The following is a 19,756-nucleotide window of genomic DNA, read 5'->3' as shown; positions in this document are numbered from 1 at the left end:
AAACTTCAATTTTTGGAGTGAATAAATAATGAAATACGGCTCTTATGTGTAGTGCTATTTACTTTGTGGCCTATTACTGCAAAACACACTGAATTATTAAAGTAAGTAACTGGTTCTCCTCAGACCCTCTTTTCTGCAGTCTCCTGCTACCTCTTACCAGGGCTTCTCCGTAACTGACAAGCTAAATTAACTCAGGTAAACCTGATGCTGTGATACGTGCAGGCAGTGGAGGCTTAACAGAAAATCCCCGCTCTTTAAAACAGAGCCTAAAACAGTGCTGTTGGTAACTCATTTTAACAGGGAAGGCAACATAGAAATCTTTGGGGAAAAAATGGTAGAAGATGAATCTTGAGAAATCGAATACTCTCATCTGGTGGAAGAATGGATTCCCTCCCACGTGGAATCCTACCAGATGAAACCATAGCTATTGGAACCTGCAGAAGGCCTGCTGATGAGGCCAGAGTAGCTGTTTAGAAACAGAAACACTGGGGTGCCTGGGTGGCTCAGTTGTTAAGCATCTGCCTTCGGCTCAGGTCATGATCCCAAGGTCCTGGGATCGAGCCCCGCATCAGGCTCCCTGCTCGGCGGTAGGCCTGCTTCTCCCTCTCCTGCTCCCCCTGCTTGTGTTCCTGCTCTCGCTCTCTCTCTCTCTGTCAAATAAATAAATAAAATCTTTAAAAAAAAAAAAAAAGAAAGAAACAGAAACACCTTGCTTCAACCTCTAGAAGGCGAGTCTGGTAATGGGTAATTAGATCCATGCTACGCGCTGACAGCGAGAGGCACAAATAAAGTTCCCTGCAAACCACAGGTCTGGGCACACATTTGTCCCCTGACAAAAAATTTCCCTGCAGGAGCTGTGAGTAGAGCCTTCACTTTAGAAACCCAGACATGACGCTAAGGACTGTGCTAACAGTTAAATCACTTTTAATGACCCATGGTTTGGAGTTAAATCAAGTACCATTAATCTTCCAAGATAGGCAGAGAAGCTGACGTTTGCCTTGCAGCCATGGTATTATATGAATAGTGTCAACCCAGTGCCAAAAATCTGCTGGGGGGGGGGGACAGTGCATAACACAATTATTTGATAAGTGCATTCAATTATGAATAGCATATTTTTAGTTTGGATCATGATATTTAAAAACATGGCTGTGTTCCTAAACAAAGTCTAGGTCTAGTACGTAGTAGGTGTTCCAAGCCTGAAGTGGTCAATCTTGTCTATGTGTCTATCTGTATGCGTGTCTGCTTTGAGACATTATTGGACATACACACCTGCTTTATGATTAGTAAGTGGCAGCGCAAGGATTCAAACTCAGGGAGCTGGACTTAAGAGCCCACGCTTTTAATCATTATGCTCTGTTTGGGGCCACACACAAGTGATTCAGAAAAGGAGCCTGCTCTGGGCAGATAAACACTTTATCTGTACTCAGGGCTCGCAGCTCAGTGATCTGAGCCTGGACTGGATTTTAGCCCCCCCCCCCCCCCCGCACTCACAGCCTCCCTGGGCATGACTCTCAGTGCACACCTTTACCAACTGCACCTTCAAAATCCATGCATTCACCGTTAGCTGACATCATGCACAAGTGTATTTATATATACTCCTCTCCCTCTAACTCTGTGATGCTGCCTGGACTAATTCTCTTTTCATTTGTTCCCCTCATGATTGTTCCTGACACACAGGAGATTCTATTTCTCCATCTCTCTCTTCTTCTCAAATTAAGATGTTATTGAGATTGTAAAATATGAACCAGCAGTGCTAGTTTGAAATAAATGCTTGGTGATATACGAGGGAAAAGAATGAGGATTACATATTCTGCAAGTGGACACTTCTAGCTCATCGCCCCAAAAAAGAGCATGAAAGACCAACTGAAGGAGAGGAAAAATGGGTCTCTCCAGCTAATTTCCATCCTCTAAGGCCTCAGGCAAGAAGGGATTTTTAATTTTTATGATAATTTATATACTTTAACTTATTTTATAAATTATACAAGCAATGCATACATTCCTCATAGAAAAAAATTTAAAATACAGACAAGCCAAAGGTGGGTACCATAATTCCAATTCCATAACCACTGTTAACATTTTAGTATAATGGGTATAGTCTTCCAGAGTTACACCCAATGTATGTGGATATGTGTCTATAAATATGTAAATATATAAAAAACTTGTTTTAAAGGGGTAATTTTTATAACCTATTTTCCCTTACAAATAGGAAATATCTTCATAGATAAAAAAGATTTAATTAAAGGATCCTCTTCAAAGGGATTATAGAAAGCAATCAGATAGCTCAAATTTCAAGATTTGTTCCCCAGTACAGCATGGTGGTAAGCAATTTGGCTCTCGAAGCATATGGACCTGGCTTCAAATTCTAGGTCTGCCTCTTGGCTGCCCCATCTTGGGCAAATGCTTTAACCACTTCCAACCCTCAGTTTCCCCATCTGTAAAATGGGCGTACTGATTATAGTGGACATCTGCTTTTGGTTTTATAGTGTTTCTTACCAGCATCCATTTCCAGGAGTTTCTGGTAAGAACGCCTCAATTTTCTTTTGGGGAAACCATTCCTCTTCTGTTCTCAGTCCATGAGGTTTGGAAGGACTGAATCATCCTCTCCCCATGCATGGCCATCAGCGATCGGATATGGTGTGCTCCATGTCAGGTCAACAGAGGTAGCCCTGGTACTCATGTTGGATGAAGTTTTTCCCTCAGCGGTGACTGAAGGAGGAGAAGGCAAGCCCAGATCTGTTGGAACTCTCATGTGGAGAACACCCATGTGAGGGTGTGGCCCACAGAGAAGGCAGCAGAGATGGAAGGCGGAGGCAAGATAGCTAGAAATCTGGGATACACCTGCAATGGAATCCTTATCTCTTTTGCACTTTCCAGTTTTATGAGCCAGTAAATTGCCTTTTATGACTAAGTGGTATAAGCTGATGAGCTAAGACTCTTTCTCTTGCAACTGAAAGTGTTCTGACCTATCCAATAATAGTACCTTCCTCTTAGGTTGTTAGGGAAGAAATGAAATAATATGGGGAAGCGCTTCATACAGTATTGTGGCTTAATTTTTTAAAAAGATTTTATTTATTTGAGAGAGAGAGTACAAGTCAGGGGTGGGAGGAGAAGAGGGAGGGGGAGAAACAGACTCCCCCACTGAGCAGGGAGCCTGACACACGGCTTGATCCCAGGAGTCTGGGATCATGACCTGAGCCGAAGGCAGACATGTAACCAACTGAGCCACCCAGATGCCCCATATCGTGACATATTTTGTCATCATTAAATATCAGTTGTTACCACCACCATCATTATTTTTAAATGCTAACCCAAAATGTACCAGAAGCCTTCATTTTTCTCTAAATATTTTAATTCCATGACAAAAACAGGCAGGCAGAGCAGCAAAAAGCATGGTACTTTAGTCAGTATTCTATCTTACTGCAAGCCAGATTTGAAGTTTTTCTACATTTTTTTAAACTAAATGTTTCTTCTAAAATGCCACTTTCCAATATGTTTCCGACTTCTCTTGTGTTTCCTCTAAAAGCAATTTCTAACAATGCATTCTCCCTGAGGGGTAAAATCTGATACCTGAACACCAAAGCTCCTTACTTTAAGGCTGGCGGTCAGACAACTGAGGTCCTTGTAATTCTCACAAAACTAGGAGGAGGAAAACGCAGAGCATCTTCAAGCTCAACCAGAGATGCAGACCCCCAGATAGCAGTGTCTGTGGACAAAATTCTGCATTTGGGTTCCCCGAGAACACTTCCTAATTCCCATGAACTCTTCGCCCACCCTCTACTTTTCTGAGCTGGGAAACCATAGCTATCCGCCCTCAAGTAGACATCAGAGCTAGAGAGGGCCACAATTCCAACTTGACGCTCTCCAGAACCATAGTCCACGTCCCCGAGAGGCAGTCAATGGTCCTCCCTCATCTACTCCTTTAGCTTTTACTGAGGATCAGAACACTGGTGTATTAGTTATCATATATGGAAGCTGAGTTTTGATTTCCTCAAGTCATAATCTTAGAAAAGCCTGCCCTAATCTGCATCTGAGTCCCAGCTCACGTTTGCTGAGAGTTTCTGGCATGCTACATTCTGTGCCAGGATTTTACCTGTGTTACTTCATTTTATCATTGAGCTTATGAGAAAGCCATGATTTACTGAGGAGGACTAATTCAGCTCGTTAGCTGGGCCTAGTCACAATTCAGTTCCTAACTAATAAACAACAGTGGACAAGAACAGGACTCGGACAGGGAATCATTTGCTGAGTGACCACCATGAGCTAGCCCTGCGCTAGGTGCTTTACATACATTATTATTATTTTATCTCTTTGGACCTCAGTTTCCCCCCATGAAAAGGGGTCACATTTTGGATGACGTTTTCTCCACTGTCTCTTCCTTACATAAAGCTTGGATTCTAAATTGTACCAATGATGAATTTCTACTAGACTATTTCAGTCCATCGTGTTGCTAAAAGAGGTCAAGGGGACGGAGCACGGGCAAACATGAAAACATCACCTTCAAATATACCAAAGTCACTCCTTGCTGACACAAAATCACCGAGTCCCAATAAAGGCATCAAGTCAAGAAATTCCTCTTTCCGGGGGCAATTTTCAGAATTTCAGAATCTGAAATAAATCAAGTACTGGGGAAGATTTGGAAAAGAACACAAAATGAATTCCATCTTCCACAAAAGTCTCTTATTTTCTTGTTTTTAAAAAAATATTTGAAAGGGTGGTAAATATATATATAACATACAATATTTTGTCTTTTATTTTCTCGCAGTGAGATAACATGAAGAGAAGTATTTCCGAGGAAAACAAATCTGTTTTCAAATTTTCTTCCAAAGAATCTCACCTATGAGTTAGTAGGGGGGATTAGTGTCAATATAGCTACTATTTACTCAACCTAGTGAAGGTGTTAAAGGCAGGTGCCACATACTCAAATTAGTCAGAACTCCGTGGTGGTAAGTGAAAGAAACTCAGTTCGTGGATTCTAGGAAAGGGATGAAACAGCCCAGCCAGCAAAGGGCAGAAGCTGGCCTTGGGAACGTCAGGACCTGCCTCCCCCCACCTCACTGCCCCCCCGCCCCGCCAGTGGCTTTGTGTTGCTTCTCACACTGGGTTCATATACTCTCAATGCAGACCAGCTTCCTCCACATGCAGGAAACGTGGCAGTCAATCCTGAATTTCATACCTTAATCTTTGCCACTAGAAACAGTTTGCCCTTAAACTGTCTCTGAGCCAATTTTTAAATCCCTAAGAGACAGTCTAATTTGGCCCAAGGACCTATCTTGAATCCCCTGCCACCACCTGGGGATCCCCTGCCACCTGGGACAAGGTTAAGGGCACATAACGGCTGTTCCAGGGTGCGGTAGATGCACCTCTCCTATGTGTCCCCCCACCACTATTCCCCTTTCTCTCCACTGACAGCAGTGAGATTTTGATTTAAAGAACCATCCGGTTTGGGTAAGATGATTTTGGAGAAAAATACCAGACACCTCAACTCCAATGCATGTAACGGGAGTGCCCAAGATAGGGCAGGTGTCAGGATTTGTTGATTCTTGGGCTCAGTATGTCCTCAAGGATCCAAATTCTCCTACTTTCTCTATTCTACTGCTCACAGCGATGGCTGCATCCTAAAGCTGGTCCTCTAAGAATCAGAGTAGTAACTGCGACTATTTATTTCCATGATCATATCTAGCATACGGAATCTTTTGCCCAATAATATAAAATATGTTGTTCCCTTCTGGCTGATCCGGCAACGTGGGTCAGGTAGCTCCTGTGGACCAGTACCAGCCAGAGAAATGAGGGTATTGAATATTTTAGTCCTGCATGCACCAGCCTACACCATGAAGGGGGAAGCGGGGACGACCATGCCTGGCTTACTCCACCTCCTGGAGGTGCGGTCCACCCACAGACTGCAGCGGGCTGGGAGCAACAGAGATCAGGAGCCCATCATGACACCCACCACCTCACCTTCCCCCAGGTGGTGTGACGGCCACAGTCTCATCTCTAACTAGGGGCTGGGCCTTGCTTGGTTTAACGTCAATCTTTTTTTTTTTTTTTTTTGATGTCTGATCTTATTTATTTGTCACTCTTAGAAAATACCCCTCCACTCCTTCCCGGTTCCTCCCCCATACCACAGGCATTTAAACCAATGAAAGCCAATGAGATGGGAGAAAACTGGGGTTTGGGAAAACAAAAACATGCTCTCTCCCCAACACGTAAGGCAAGGAATCTACGATGGTCCAGGTAGTAATGTTTAGCTTAACACAGAGAGAGATGATTACATGTGGAAATATTTATATGTGTAAATATGCCAGTTAGTATAAACGCATACGTTTTGCTCTGTCAGCTGTGAGGATCTAAAAGAAATGACATCCCAGTAGCAACAAGCATGCCTCGTACCCAAATCTTGGTTTCTAATACCATTCTCCAGTAAGAGGAATCAGGGCTCCTTGAAAAAATGGCTGATTCAAAAAATGAAGCAGAAAATATAGAAGATGAGCCTGGAGCATCCTGTAGGGCCAGAGAGTAAGGAAGTGCTCAAAAAACAAAAACAGATTGATCGGAGTATGTCAAAGAAAAATAAAAGCCAACTGTAAGAGCTCCTAATGGCCAATAAAGAAACAATTCCAGCAATACGATAGTCATACAGGATTGTAACTCAAAGTATAAAATCAATATAAATCCGTAGGTCCATACTGATATAATGACTGAATACATTAACAAATGGAGAAGAATCAAATCTCCCATGCAGGAGAATTTCAAATAATTTACATAGATACTCCACTGTCTCCACTGGAAGGAGAGCATCACTGCCCACTCCCCAGGTGTGGGCTGGGCAGTGACTTCCTTCTCAAGTTTATAGAATGGAGGCACCTGGGTGCTGCAGTTGGTTAAGCAACCGACTCTTGCTTTCCACTCAGGTCGTGATCTCAGGGTTGTGAGATCGAGCCCCACATCAGGTTCTGCGCTCAGCATGGAGTCTGCTTGAGACTCTCTCTCTCTAAAATAAATAAATCTTAAAAAAAAATAATAAAGTATATAGCAGGGAAGGGGTGGGGGGAGCAAGTTGCCAGTAGAAAAACCTGAACAAACTCTACCTCTTCCAGGTGACCAAAGCAGTCATAAATCATGTCGATAGCATACATATTTGATATGATATGATGAAAATGGCACTTTACCACACCGGGCTTTCTTCCAAATAACCCACAACTTAGCACTATCAAGAGAAAAGGATCAGACACATTCCAATGGTAGGGCATCCTACAAGATATCTGACCAGCACTCTTCAGAACTCCCACAGTCATAAAAAACAAGGAAAGTTTGAGAAACTGCCACAGTCAAGAAGAGCCTAAGGAGATGTGACATCTAAATACCCACATGCGGGGCACTTGGGTGGCTCAGTCAGTTAAGTGTCTGCCTTCAGCTCAAGTCATGATCCCAGGGTCCCAGAATCAAGCCCTGAGCTAGGCTCCCTGCTCAGCGGAGAGCCTGCTTCTCCCTCTGCCCCTCATCCCCCTCGTGCTCTCTCCCTCTCTCTCTCAAATAAATAAAATCTTAAAAAAAAAAAAAGGAAACAAATATCATGTGCTACCGTGGTTAGGATCCTGGAATAGAAAAGGGACATTCTGTAAAAACTAAGGAAATGTAAATAAACTATAAATTAATAATTATACCATTAGTTCATTAATTATAAAAAATGTATCAAACTAATGTAAGATTTTAATAACAGAGGAAACTGGGTGCTGGGTATATGGAAACTCTACTACTTTCTCAGTTTTTCTAAAAATCCCAAACTATTCCAAAAAGTAACATTTATTAAAAAGAAAAAAAAATCCTCTCTTTTAAGAATGTTACAATTAAAGAGCCTCACTATTCTTCTTATTGTTCTTCATTATGAGATTATTTTGAACATTATTAAATAATATGTAACTTAATCATATAAGTAAAATTTTCGCATAGTGCTGGCACAAGGTGGGAGCTGTTTCATTCATTAGATTTGACAAATATGTATTGGGTACCTACTATGAGACCATCTCTGTTCTAGGTGCCAGTGGTAGAGTGATGAATAAGACATGAAGTATACATTGGAGGAGAGGAACAAATAAAATGCAATGTTCATATAATAACCAGTGCTACAAAAAAAAAAAAAAAAGCACTAACCAGGGTAAGGGACTAGAGAATGATGGGGAAGGTCCTTTTTTCTAGAGCAGCTGGGAGGACCCTTTTGAGAAGAAAACCTGAAAGCATAGTCCTGAAAGAAGCAAGGGTATTAGCCATGCAAGGATGTGAGCAAAGAACATTCTAGCACAAGGAACAAGTAAAAAGTGCTGAGGTGGGAATGAGTTCAGCATACTTGAAGGCTAGTGCAGCTGAAGCACAGTGGTAGGAGACAAGGTCAGAGAGCTACACGGAGCTGCGATCAAAGCTTGAAGGCCAGACTAAGAAACTGAATTTTCTTCTCATTGTGACGGGAAGTCCGTCACTGGAGGCTTTCATCAGCAAAGACCCAGTGTGGTCTACAGAGTTCACATTATTCCAGCAGCTGTATGGGAAATGGACTGTAGAGGGCGTTAGGGTGGAGGCATGCAAACCAGATCTTGTGCTACTGTGGGGGTTCACGTGTAAAAGGTGGTGTTTAGGAGACAGTGGTAAGCATGGAAGTGGAGAGATATGTATATTTTTATTTTTAAAGATTCACTTATTTATTTTAGAGAGAGCACAAGCAGGAGGGAGAGAGGGAGAGAGAATCTCAAGCAGATTCCTTGCTGAGCAGGGAGCCCGACGTGGGACTTGATCTAAAGAGATTTGAGATCATGACCTGAGCTGAAACCAAGAGTCAAGTGCTTAACCGACTGCGCCACCCAGGCGCCCAGGGATATATTTTGACATAGAGCCAATATGACTTGCTGATCAATAAAAGACGGAACCATGGACCCATCAACAAAAATGAATGTGAATAGAATCAAGACTCAGAGTACATAATATCAGAGATGGAACCTAAGTTCTGGAGACCTTTAATGTGCTCTAGGGCTACCAGTTAATTATAGGATCACTGCAGAGTTGGCATTTTGCTATATAACACCATCCCTCTTAAGTGAGACCTTTATACAGGCTTGAACCCTCTGAGAAGACTTATCTCAGATACCAAAGGGAACTGCAGGAAATGGTGTCTCTTGAGGAGCGAGTAAACACGCTTCCTCTCATTGGAACAGCTGCGGAGGCTGCCAAGTATAAATGTGTTTCTCTATTGTCTCCCCGCCCCCACCTCTCCCAAATTCTGGGAGGGCAACAACCCCTTTCACCACTGTACAATGAGTGCCTGGTCCAGAATATATGTGCAATAAACATTTGCTGAATGACTGTGGAATAAAATGGCAGAGGACCTCCACAGAGCTCAGAGGTAGCCTAAGTCTCCCTTAGAAACCATATTTTAAGAGAAAACAGCAATACCCAGGCCAATGCAAAAAGAAAAAGAATAAAGTTCAGGAGAGGGTTGAGATTGAGTAATCAGTAAGTTCTAGGCTAGAGCCAATAAATGAGAAACCGATTTTGCAAGAGACAGCACAAAGGGCTAAGCAATAGTCATTGTTGGGATTTTATAGCTAAATTGGATGATCTCATCACAGGATCATCAAATGTCAGAGCTGGAAGAGATCTTGGAAAACTTTTGGATTGATTTGCTCAGTTTACAGATGAGGAAATTAAGGTGAAATGGCTTGGGATTAGAACCCAATTTTCTGGCCTCCAGATGCCAAATTCTTTTCACATTGCACTGATTAGCAGTTATATTCAACTGCCTTTCCACACATAGGCTCAAAGAGGAGTTTTCAGAAGCAAGTTGGAGAGACAGGCTTTTAAAGTTTACTCTCCAGTAAAATTCTTTTTAGAATTCATTTCCATGAAAACCAAATCATCCCCTCTTGATCAACTTTTCCTCTTATCATTCAGTGAAAATAAGGCAGCCTATCATGATTCCCTTTTTGACATGGCTGCCAGGAAGCTTAGAGCTAAATTTAATACTTAATCCTCATAACAATAGTGGCTCAGTTTTTGACAAACAGTGCTTATTTCCTCCTCCCCTCTATGACTTTTCCTTTTTTAGGATGATTTCAATGGCCTTATTATATATGTTTTTTACTGAAAGTCATCTCAAATTCTCTCTGGAAGTCAGCCAGGTGTAAATCACCAATAAACCCAAAATAAAAGAAAGATTTCATTTCTCTTGTGCACTTGGAAAGGACACTTAGATTGTGGTGTCCATTTCCAGATCCCACCCCGGACCTAAAAGCTCAGACCTTACCTCTGGGCTTTATATTTATGGAGAGGAGAGGCCACCACAGGACAGATTGCATACAAATGACTAGTTATAAAATTGTAGGGTCTGTCTGCTAACTAGGCAAGTCCCTGGAAACTTCTCTGAAATGAAAACAAGATGTGGAAGGAGAGGGCTATGTTTCCTGCGCTGACGTGGCAAGACTTCTCTTACAGCAGTACCCCGGGGGAGGCAAGGCAGCCCGGACCACGGATGGTCAGCAGGTGGTGGACTGTATCCCATCCAACTACACGCTTGCTGCAGACTCCTCCCCGGGCCCAAAAAATGAGATCACGTACCCTTCATCTCTTCTGGATTCTAGCCACGTAACGAGATTAAAGCACCCGATTTCTGAAAACACGAGGCTTTCTTTTCCCTCCCTAAAATGAAATTCCTCCTAAACCACAAAAATTTAACCCAAGCAGGATTAGAAGAGCAATAAAGGAGTCCATGCAGAGGTCTTCCCTCCCGCTCCCTCATTGTCTCAGAATCTTCTGCCGCCATTTCTGTCCAGGTAGTAAAAAAAAAAAAAAAAAAAATTATTAAGTCCCAGAAAATGTCAACTTCTCCAGAGGACACTAGACTTTCATCTTCATGCATCTGAGCTTGAGACTTCCTGTGGCTTTTTTGTTGTTCGCCCTTTTCTAAGTTTTTAAAATTTTGCTCTATATTCCTATGGTGCTGGCCATGACTTCCATGGTAAGAGATATGTTCAAAAGAAAAACGGCTTCAGGAGGTACTGTTGCTCATGGAAATAGTCCTTCACTAAAACATCCATTTGGATTCTGCTCATGATCTCTTCCTAGTCAGAGCCGATTTGTTCAGATAGAGACAAGAAGATGCTGCCCCATGTTCCCAACACCTTGAAGAATGAGACCGTTGTAAAAATCTATGATGTTTCTTTAGAAAAATCTCAGAAAAACTATGAAATGCAGGCAAGACTAGTTAGTGTTATGACATCAGCAGGTAAGAGTCGACCGGGCCCAGAGCCCCTGAATGTTTACCCTTATCTACCACAAGGGATCTGTGAACCTCGGACAAATGGCTAAACCTCGTGCGTTATTTTCCTTAACTGGGAAATGGGAGTAATAATAACTAGTGCATACTTCATAGAGCAGGCGCTCAAACGCTGGTGTGTGTTAGAAACAATGGGAGGCCTTGCTAGAACACAGATTAGGGACCTCACCCCCACAGATTCTGATTTCGTGGGGCGGGGGTGGGGCCGGAGAATCTGCATTTCTAACGAGGCCTCAGGTGACACTGTTGCCGCTGGTTTGGGAGCCACTATCATAGGGCTACGGTGCAGATGACACGGTGAATATATGTACAGGAAGTGTTAACAAGGACTGCTTTTGTGGACTGCTGTTAGCCGGATGCCTGGCGAAAGGTTAGCTACGTTAAATGGTGTCAGTTGTCACTGTCTTACGAGCTGTCCCTTCCACTTACAAATCCTAGTAAACTTGCAGTTGCACGTCAGGGTAACACATTATAAGAAACCCCGGCTCCTAACAGAAATATCCTGATTTTAAAGTACGTATACATTCACAAGAGCTTGTAAATTGTTCTAAGTACTTAAAAGTGACTCTATAGGTCATTGGGGCTTTTTTTCCCCTCTCAAACTTGTCAGTACCCATCTGTACATTTATTATGAGGCAGAAGAGAACCAAAAGCTGACACAGCTACTTCTTGAGGTTTCGTGTCTTTTCTCTTAGTTACAGTAAAAGCGCCAAAACAGATTCAGTCATTAGGGCCAAAAAGAATTCTTCAACTCTTTTCAAGGCATGAAGGAGCCCAGCACATGCAGACGCAGCAAGAGCAGTTAAAACATCACCAGCTCCCGAGGGCAGAGGAAACAGACCCGCGGCAAGGCCAGGGGACTGTTAAAAAGCTCTCCGCGACAAAGGAAATGAACGCAAATCCCTAACCTGAGCGCGGTCCAGCAACCCTAAGGACAAAGATAAAACGCTCTGATGAAAAGCTGCGGCGGCTTAAGCTTGGAGCAGAGAAAGAGAGTATCAAACACCATGTCAAAGGTTAAGATGTTTTCCTTGTAAGACGCTTTGACCGTACTTGAGTCTGAAACAGAATGAGGGACTGGGAAACCGTCACTCTGTCTTCCCGTGCCACGCATCGCTCCAAGAAGAAAACTTTTTTTTTTTTTAAATAAACCTAGGTCGAGGGTCCCTTCTGTTCTAAGCACAGGGGGATTCAAGGTTCAAGGAGAGGCAGCTAGTCTTTGGTAAACATCTAACTTTTCCAACTCAATCACATCTAAGTTTTTGGTAAAAATTCTCCTGTGAAACATGAGAATTAGATAAAGCATTCTTGCATCGTGATGGCTTTTGAAAAAGTAAACAAAGGGCGCAGGTTTGCAAGAACGCAAACAAACGTCTTACCCTGTTTGAAAAAAAAAAGTAATATATAAACGACCCTCTCTGGCACTTCTCTTTCAAAAATGTACATGATTATCAGCACTGCGCTGTCAACTGGACTCCACAAAGGTGGTTCTGCAGCTCTAGCGGGGCAAAAAAATACAACTGGGCAGCCCGCGGGTGAACTTGGAGTCTGTCCCTCCAGCCCAAAGCCTCCCCTGGACTTGGCCCGGGCGGAGGGAGCGAGACACGGGTCCCCAGAAGGGATTCTGGGGCTGCCACGACTCACCTCGCCAACTTCTCCAGGCTCGCGGCGCCCCGGCCGCCGGCACGGGGGCGCGGACGCGGGGGCCGGCGCCGCCGAGCGCGCGGGCGGGCCCCCGGGAGGGCGCCCGGGCCCGGGAGGCGCTGGGGGGCCGGCGCGGGGTGGCGCTGCGGGACGGACGCGGGGCGCGCGGGCGGCGCGGGGGGCTCGGCGCGGCCGGCGCGCAGGGACAGCAGCGCGAGCAGCAGCGCGGCCAGCGCGAGCAGGAGCAGCGCCGCCGCCTTGCTGCGGAGCTTCATGGTGCGGCGCGGCGGCGGCGGCCCCGGGGCGGCGCGGCCCCTCTGCGCATCGCGGCTCGCCGGGCGGCGGCGGCGGCGGGGCGAGCGCAACAGCGCGGGCGGCCGCCTCCTCCGCCGTCGCCCGCCGGGGACTGGGGTCCGCGCGGCCGGCGGGCGGGCGGGCGACGGAGGAGGAGGAGAAGGAGGAGGAGGGGGCGGGAGGGGAGGAGGCGCGAGCCGGGCTCGAGGAGGAGCGGCCCGCGCCTACCGTACTGTGTGGAGTAGCCGCCCGTCTGCCCACCCGCCAGCCGCCCGGAGCCGGCGCTTTGGATTCAGGGAGGGCAGCCTCAAATCCTCTTCCTCATTCATGCATTCATCCTTCCATCCACCTGTTCATCCATTCATTCATGCCCTCCCATACCATTCCGTTTCATCGGTGACTTCATTCGGTCACTCATTCACTTACCCTCCCATTCCACCCGCTCTTCAGCTCATTAACTCTATGCATTTCCCCATCGTTTATTTTTATCCATCTTTCCACAAACGCGTGCATCCGTCTATACAGTCAGTCAGGCAAGAGCATCTCTGTTCTGTTTTCCCAGTGCAGGCCCTGGCACCTGGTGGATATCTGTTGGACAAAATCACGCCAGATCCACGTAGCCTAAAGAAGTTATAGGATACATTTCCAAGTCTGGGTTTAAAACCTGACTCTGTCCCCTCCTGGCTAGTGATCCTGAGCAAGTTGCACAATTTGAGACTTCATGTCTTTACATGCAAAATGAGAATGACAATACTGCTCTCCACAGAGGCATTGTTGTGGGCATTAAATTTAAAAAAAATGCATTCAAAGAAACTAGCACAGTGCCTGGCTCACAATAGGTATGCAATAAAAGCTCTGTGATAATCAGTACAATAAAACATAGCTTATCACAAATACATAAATGCAAAAGTTTTTTTTTTCTTTCTGATGTAGATTTGAGATAGAGTAACAACTTTACCACCCATTGCAGGAATAGAGTCTTCTGAGACCCTAACAACTACAGTCACCAGATCAAGGTTCTGAATTTTCAAAATATTCTTTCAGGGCATCTCTAGTCACAAATCTGAAGCATTAGGACACAGGCTGTTATTATTCACTATGAACTGACAGCCAGCGTTCTATTAACTAGCTTTTCAGCACGGCCACAGCACAAAGAAGACTAGTTAGAACAGTGTCTCTGAGTTTCTACCAGATTCCATGTTGACTTATATATCATCTAAAATTCAATTATATTCCAAATCATTCTTATATTAACATTATATTTTAATTATTTGGGAACCCATTGTATTTAAAATTCTAGAAATGAGAATGTTTAATATCCTGGAACCTCTTGCCAAGCAGGCACCCGGAAATGGCAGCGTGTAAGGTCAAAGTGTGGGCTGAGAAATGTTGCAGTCAAGTGAGCACAAACAGTCCATTGGTTCTCAATGAGGATAAGGTACCATCGCAGTAGGAGGTATCTGGAGTTGTGAGAAGGATGTTTTGGGTTGTCACAATGACTGGCAGGTTCTATTGACATACACTAAACCTCTTACAGTGCTTAGGAGATTCTAGCATGACAAGAATCATCCTGGGCCAAGTGCCAACATGGGGGTCCTGTTGAGAAATGCTGATCTATGCTAAGGCTTGACGCTTAGGCCTTTCAGGTTTAGAAATGACCACCATCGTGTTGTTCTGTGGCCCAGTGAAACAGAAATGCCCAAACTCTGTCTTGCCACCTCTCCTCTTCCTCAAGGAGGACACGTGCAACAAGGGTAAAGTAAGGCACAATAACACTGAAGTAGTAGCCGACGGTTTTAGCTTCAAACACCCAATTGGGACAGTTAGCCTTGACCAAACAGAGAACTTCATTTTCTTAAACTCCACTGACGTATCTCTTTCCTCTGAATCTAAACCCAAGTTTTGGATTTCACTGCTCTGATTGGTGGAAAAATACAACTTCTGACACCATGGAAAAGGGGTTCTAGATACCATATCTATGGATCACCCTATTTCTCACTTGGATGTTTAATACCCAAAATGCTTGTTTATATGCCCCCCCTTCGCCCCTGCAATCTATTTCTCCTTCTGGAGTTTTGGTATCTCTAGACACTTAGTTGCTCAAGCCAGAAATTAGGTGGGAATCATCCTTGATTTCCCTATTTTCCTCACCTCCTGCATTAGTTATCTGTTATCTATTATTAGTTGTTATTATCTGTTATGCATAACAAACTACTCCAAAATTTGGTGGCATAAGATAATCCACATACAATCTCATCACTTCTGTGAACATTCCAGAACAGCTTAGCTGGGTCCTCTGCTTCCCAGGCTCTCACAAGGCTGCAATAAATTGCTGGTTCAGTGCTGTGATCTCATCTGAAGACTCAAATGGGGAAGGATCCACTTCCAAGCTCATTTACATGACTGCTAGAAGAATGCAGTTTCTTTCAGGTCATTGGACTAAGAGTCTCTGTGCCTTGCTGCCTGTTGACCAGGGGATGCCCCCAGTTCCTCACCAGGTGGCCCTCTCTATCAGCGTAAGTCTGTAAGAAGAGTCAGAGAGAGGATGCAACAATACAAAAAAAGTCAGTCTTTTATAACCTAATTTCAGCAATGACATTCTGTCACTTTATCATGTTCTTTTAGTTAGAAGCAAGTCATTACATCTCATTCATACTCAAGAGGAAAGGATTACACAAGGGCTGGAATACCAGAAGGCCAGGATTATTGGGAGCCATTTTAGATGGCTGCCTTTCTCACCTCCCATATCCAGAGAATTAGCGAATTCTGTTAAAGCTACTCCCCAAACGTGATTGGCATCTGTCCAGTTCTGTCTTTCTGAATTGCCAATCATGATGGCTTGACAAGGCCAAACCTTGCTAAATTCTTAATAGCCTCATTTCTATTGTATTGCATATAAATTGTGCCCATCTCATGGCCCACGGCCCACCCCCCACCCCCATTATATGATGTGGCTGTTCTATGGCCTACACGCAAGAGCAATTACCTTCTAATTAATCTCCTTGCTTCTTCCCAGGCCTTCTTCCAATTTTTAAGCCAGGATGATTTAAACAAACAAACAAACATAAATCGAGTCTTATTTCTCCCCTGCTTAAAACTCTTCAGTGATTCAGTGATTCTTCATGGTTCCCTTTTTTTTTTTTTTAGGCTCCGCCCAGCATGGAGCCTAATGCAGGGCTCGAGCTCAAGACCTGAGCTGAGGTCAAAAGTTGGAGGCTTAACTGACTGAGCCACCAAGGTGCCCCTTTTTCACGGTTCTTTAAATAAGTCTGAGCTCCTTACCATAGCATCTAACTCTAGGATGATGTGGCTGGCCCCTGACTGCATCCATCCTGGGGCTTGCTCCAGCCCCACTGGCTTTCCATCAGGGCCTCTACCATTCCTGGGTCTTACTTGCTTCAGTGTCTTTGCATTTGTGTTTCCTTTTGCTGATTCTGTGCTCTGGAAAATACTTCAAGATTTAGAGCTCGGCTTAAAGCCACCTCCTTAGAAAAGCCTTTTCTGGCCACCCTCTTTAAGGAGATATTGTCCCTCCCATTATTATATGCCCATTTTGTTTCCTGCAGAACCCTTCCCATAAACTGTATACACATACATAAACATATAGGTACACGTACAGATACACATATATATACATTCAAATTTATATGTCTATATGTTTTTAATTGGAATTATTTATGAGCACTCATATATAGTTCTTAAATGTATAGCTAGATATACCACAAAAACCAATATATAGAACATTTCTAACATCTCAGAAGACTCCTTATGGCCTCTCCCAGTAGTTATATTCAAGGATAATAATTACTTTAATTTCTAAATCATAGATTAATTTTGTCTGCTTTTTGAAACTTTATATAAGTAGAGCCATATGAGAGGTACTCCCATTCAACATATTGTCTGTGAAATCAATTCATATTTTTCCATGTAAGTTTGTTTGTACATCTATTTGTTTGCTGGGCAATATTCCATTATATGAAGATACCATATCTTATTATTTTTTATCCATTTCACTATTGAGATAATTAAATTATTTGCAGCTATTATGAACATTTTTATACAAATCTTTTGCTGACATAAACATACATCTCTTTTGGGTATATAACCAAAAGTGGAATTTCTGGGTCATACAGTTGGCATATATTTAGTTTTAGATGCGGCCAAATGGTTTCTGAAAATGGTTGTACCAATTTACACTCCCAAAAGAACTCCAACTTACTCCACATCTCCATCTATACTTGATCTTGTGTGTTAATTTAAACTTAGCTATGCTGGTGGGTGTGTAGAGTACTGTGTTAGAGTTTGACTTCTCATTTCTCTTGAGCAGCTTTGATATATTTATTTACCATTTGGATATCTTCTTTTGTGAAGTGCCTCTTCTGCCTATTTGGGGGGTAGGGCATCTGTCTTTTTCTTATTGATTTGTGGGAATCCTTTATGTATTATTAATATGGGTCTTTTGTCAGATACACATTTTGCAAATAACTTCATTCAATGTGTGGCTTTTCACTCTTTTAATGCTATCTTTTGATAAATAGAAATTCTCAATTTAATGAAGTCCAACTTTTCAAACTTTTATGGTTAGTATGCTTGGTGTTTTGTCTAACAAATCTTTGTCTTAGTCACGAAGAAATTTTTTAATTTTCTTCTAGAATATAGCTGTATGATAGAACTTTATGTGATAGTGGAAATGTTTTGTGTCTACACTGCCCAAAATGGTAGCCACTAGCCCCATGTGGCTATTGAGCCCTTAAAATGTGGCTAATATGAGGAACTGAATTTTTTAGTTTTATTTAAATAGCCTTATGAAGCTACTTGCTGCTATATCAGATAGTACAGTTCTAGACACTTTATTGTTTTAGTTTCCACATGTAAATCTATAATCCATTTTGGGTTACTGTGTGTGTGTGTGTGTAAAATAGAAGGTAAAGATCAGGATTATATTTTTCTATATGGATATTTAATTGATCCGTTTGTTGAAAAAAAACCCCATCTTTTCCTCAGGGAGTTCCCAATGACTTTGTTTTAAATCAGGTGACCATTCTGTAACAGAAACAAAGAATGCCTTTGATGTGCCCATTATAGACTAGACACAGCCGTGGAAAGAGTTTCTGAGCTTACAAACATGTCAATAGAGACTTCTAAAACTGAAAAAGAGAAAAAAAGACTGAAGAAAAGGAACAGAATAACCAAGACATGTGGGATATCTACAAAAGGTGTAACATACATATAGTGGGAATACTAGAAGGATAAAAAAGAAAGAAAGAAGCAGAAGAAATTTTTGAAGCAATAATAAGTGAGTGAGAATTTTCTCCTAATGTCAGAAAGAAAACCACAGATAGAGGAAGCTCAGAGAACACTAAGCAAGATAAAATTCCAAAAGACTATACCTAGGAATGTCATATTCAAGCTCCATAAAATCAAAGATAAAGAAAAAATCTTGAAAAAGGCCAGATATAAAAAACTACTTTAACTATAGAAGAGCAAAGATAAGAATTATATCCAACTTCTGCAAAACCATGCAGGCAAGAAAAGAGTAAGTGTAATACATAAAGCTTTGAGAAAACAAATTTACCAATCTAGAATTCTGTAACCTCATAAGTTATCTTCCAATGGTGAAGGAGAAATAGACCTTATCAGAAAAACAAAAATTGGGAGAATTTGTTGCCAGTAGATCTGCCTTGAAAGAAATGTTAAAAGCGTTTCTTCAGGGAGAAGGAAAATGGTACAGGTAAGAAAAAAATCAGATCTACATGAAGAAAGGAGGCACATCAGAGAAGGAATAAGGTAAAATAAAAACTTTACTTTTCTTATTCTTAACTGACCTAAAAAAACAGTTTGTTTAAAATAATAGCAATAATGTATCAGATGCTTAGAGGTACGTATAAATGAAATGAATGACAGCCATAATACAAGGAATGGGAGGAGGACATTAGGAATATTTTATTATAAAGTACTTGCACTATCTATGAAGCAGTATAGTGTTATTTAAGAGAGGACTTGGATTAGCAGTAAATGTGTGTTGCAAATCATAGGGCAACCACTAAAAATATTTTTTAAAAGAAGTATAATTCTTATACTAAGAAAGGAGGGAAAACTAAATTATGTAATATGCTTAACTAGAACCACAAGAAACAAAAGAGTGGAAGAGAAAAAATAGGAACAAAGAAAAAGGCAACAAATCAAAATTAGTAACAGAATAAATTTTAATCCACCTATATCTTTAACCGCTCTAAGTATCAATTGTCTAAATACACCAAATAAAAGAGATTTTCAGTGTAACTCTAAAAACAAGACCCAACTATATGTCAGATGTAAGAAACCCACTTTAAGTATAAAGACATATACAAATTAAAAGTAAAAAAATGGGAAAGCAAAGGGGTGTAGAAAGTTATAACATGCTAACACTAATCAAAAGAAAGCTGGAAATGTCCACAATAGCCAAACTATGGAAAGAGCCTCGATGTCCATCAACAGATGAATGGATAAAGAAGATGTGGT

General features: G+C 42.4%; 1 protein-coding gene across 1 annotated transcript in view; it reads right to left on the bottom strand.

The window, feature by feature from the left end:
* GXYLT2 (glucoside xylosyltransferase 2) overlaps positions 1-13,370 on the bottom strand; it is a 94,780-nt gene extending 81,410 nt beyond the window's left edge. The window contains exon 1 of the mRNA XM_081820833.1: positions 12,962-13,370. Coding sequence (XP_081676959.1) covers positions 12,962-13,236 — 275 coding nt within the window. The 5' untranslated portion in view covers positions 13,237-13,370. The remainder of the gene's footprint in view (positions 1-12,961) is intronic.
* Positions 13,371-19,756: the final 6,386 nt, after the last annotated feature.

Source organism: Leptonychotes weddellii, chromosome 1, assembly GCF_054177405.1.
Source record: "Leptonychotes weddellii isolate Sample4059 chromosome 1, ASM5417740v2, whole genome shotgun sequence".
In the NCBI taxonomy this organism is placed as follows: Eukaryota; Metazoa; Chordata; class Mammalia; order Carnivora; family Phocidae; genus Leptonychotes; species Leptonychotes weddellii.
Note: the sequence above shows the minus strand (reverse complement) of the source record. Positions and strands in the feature narration are given on the sequence as shown.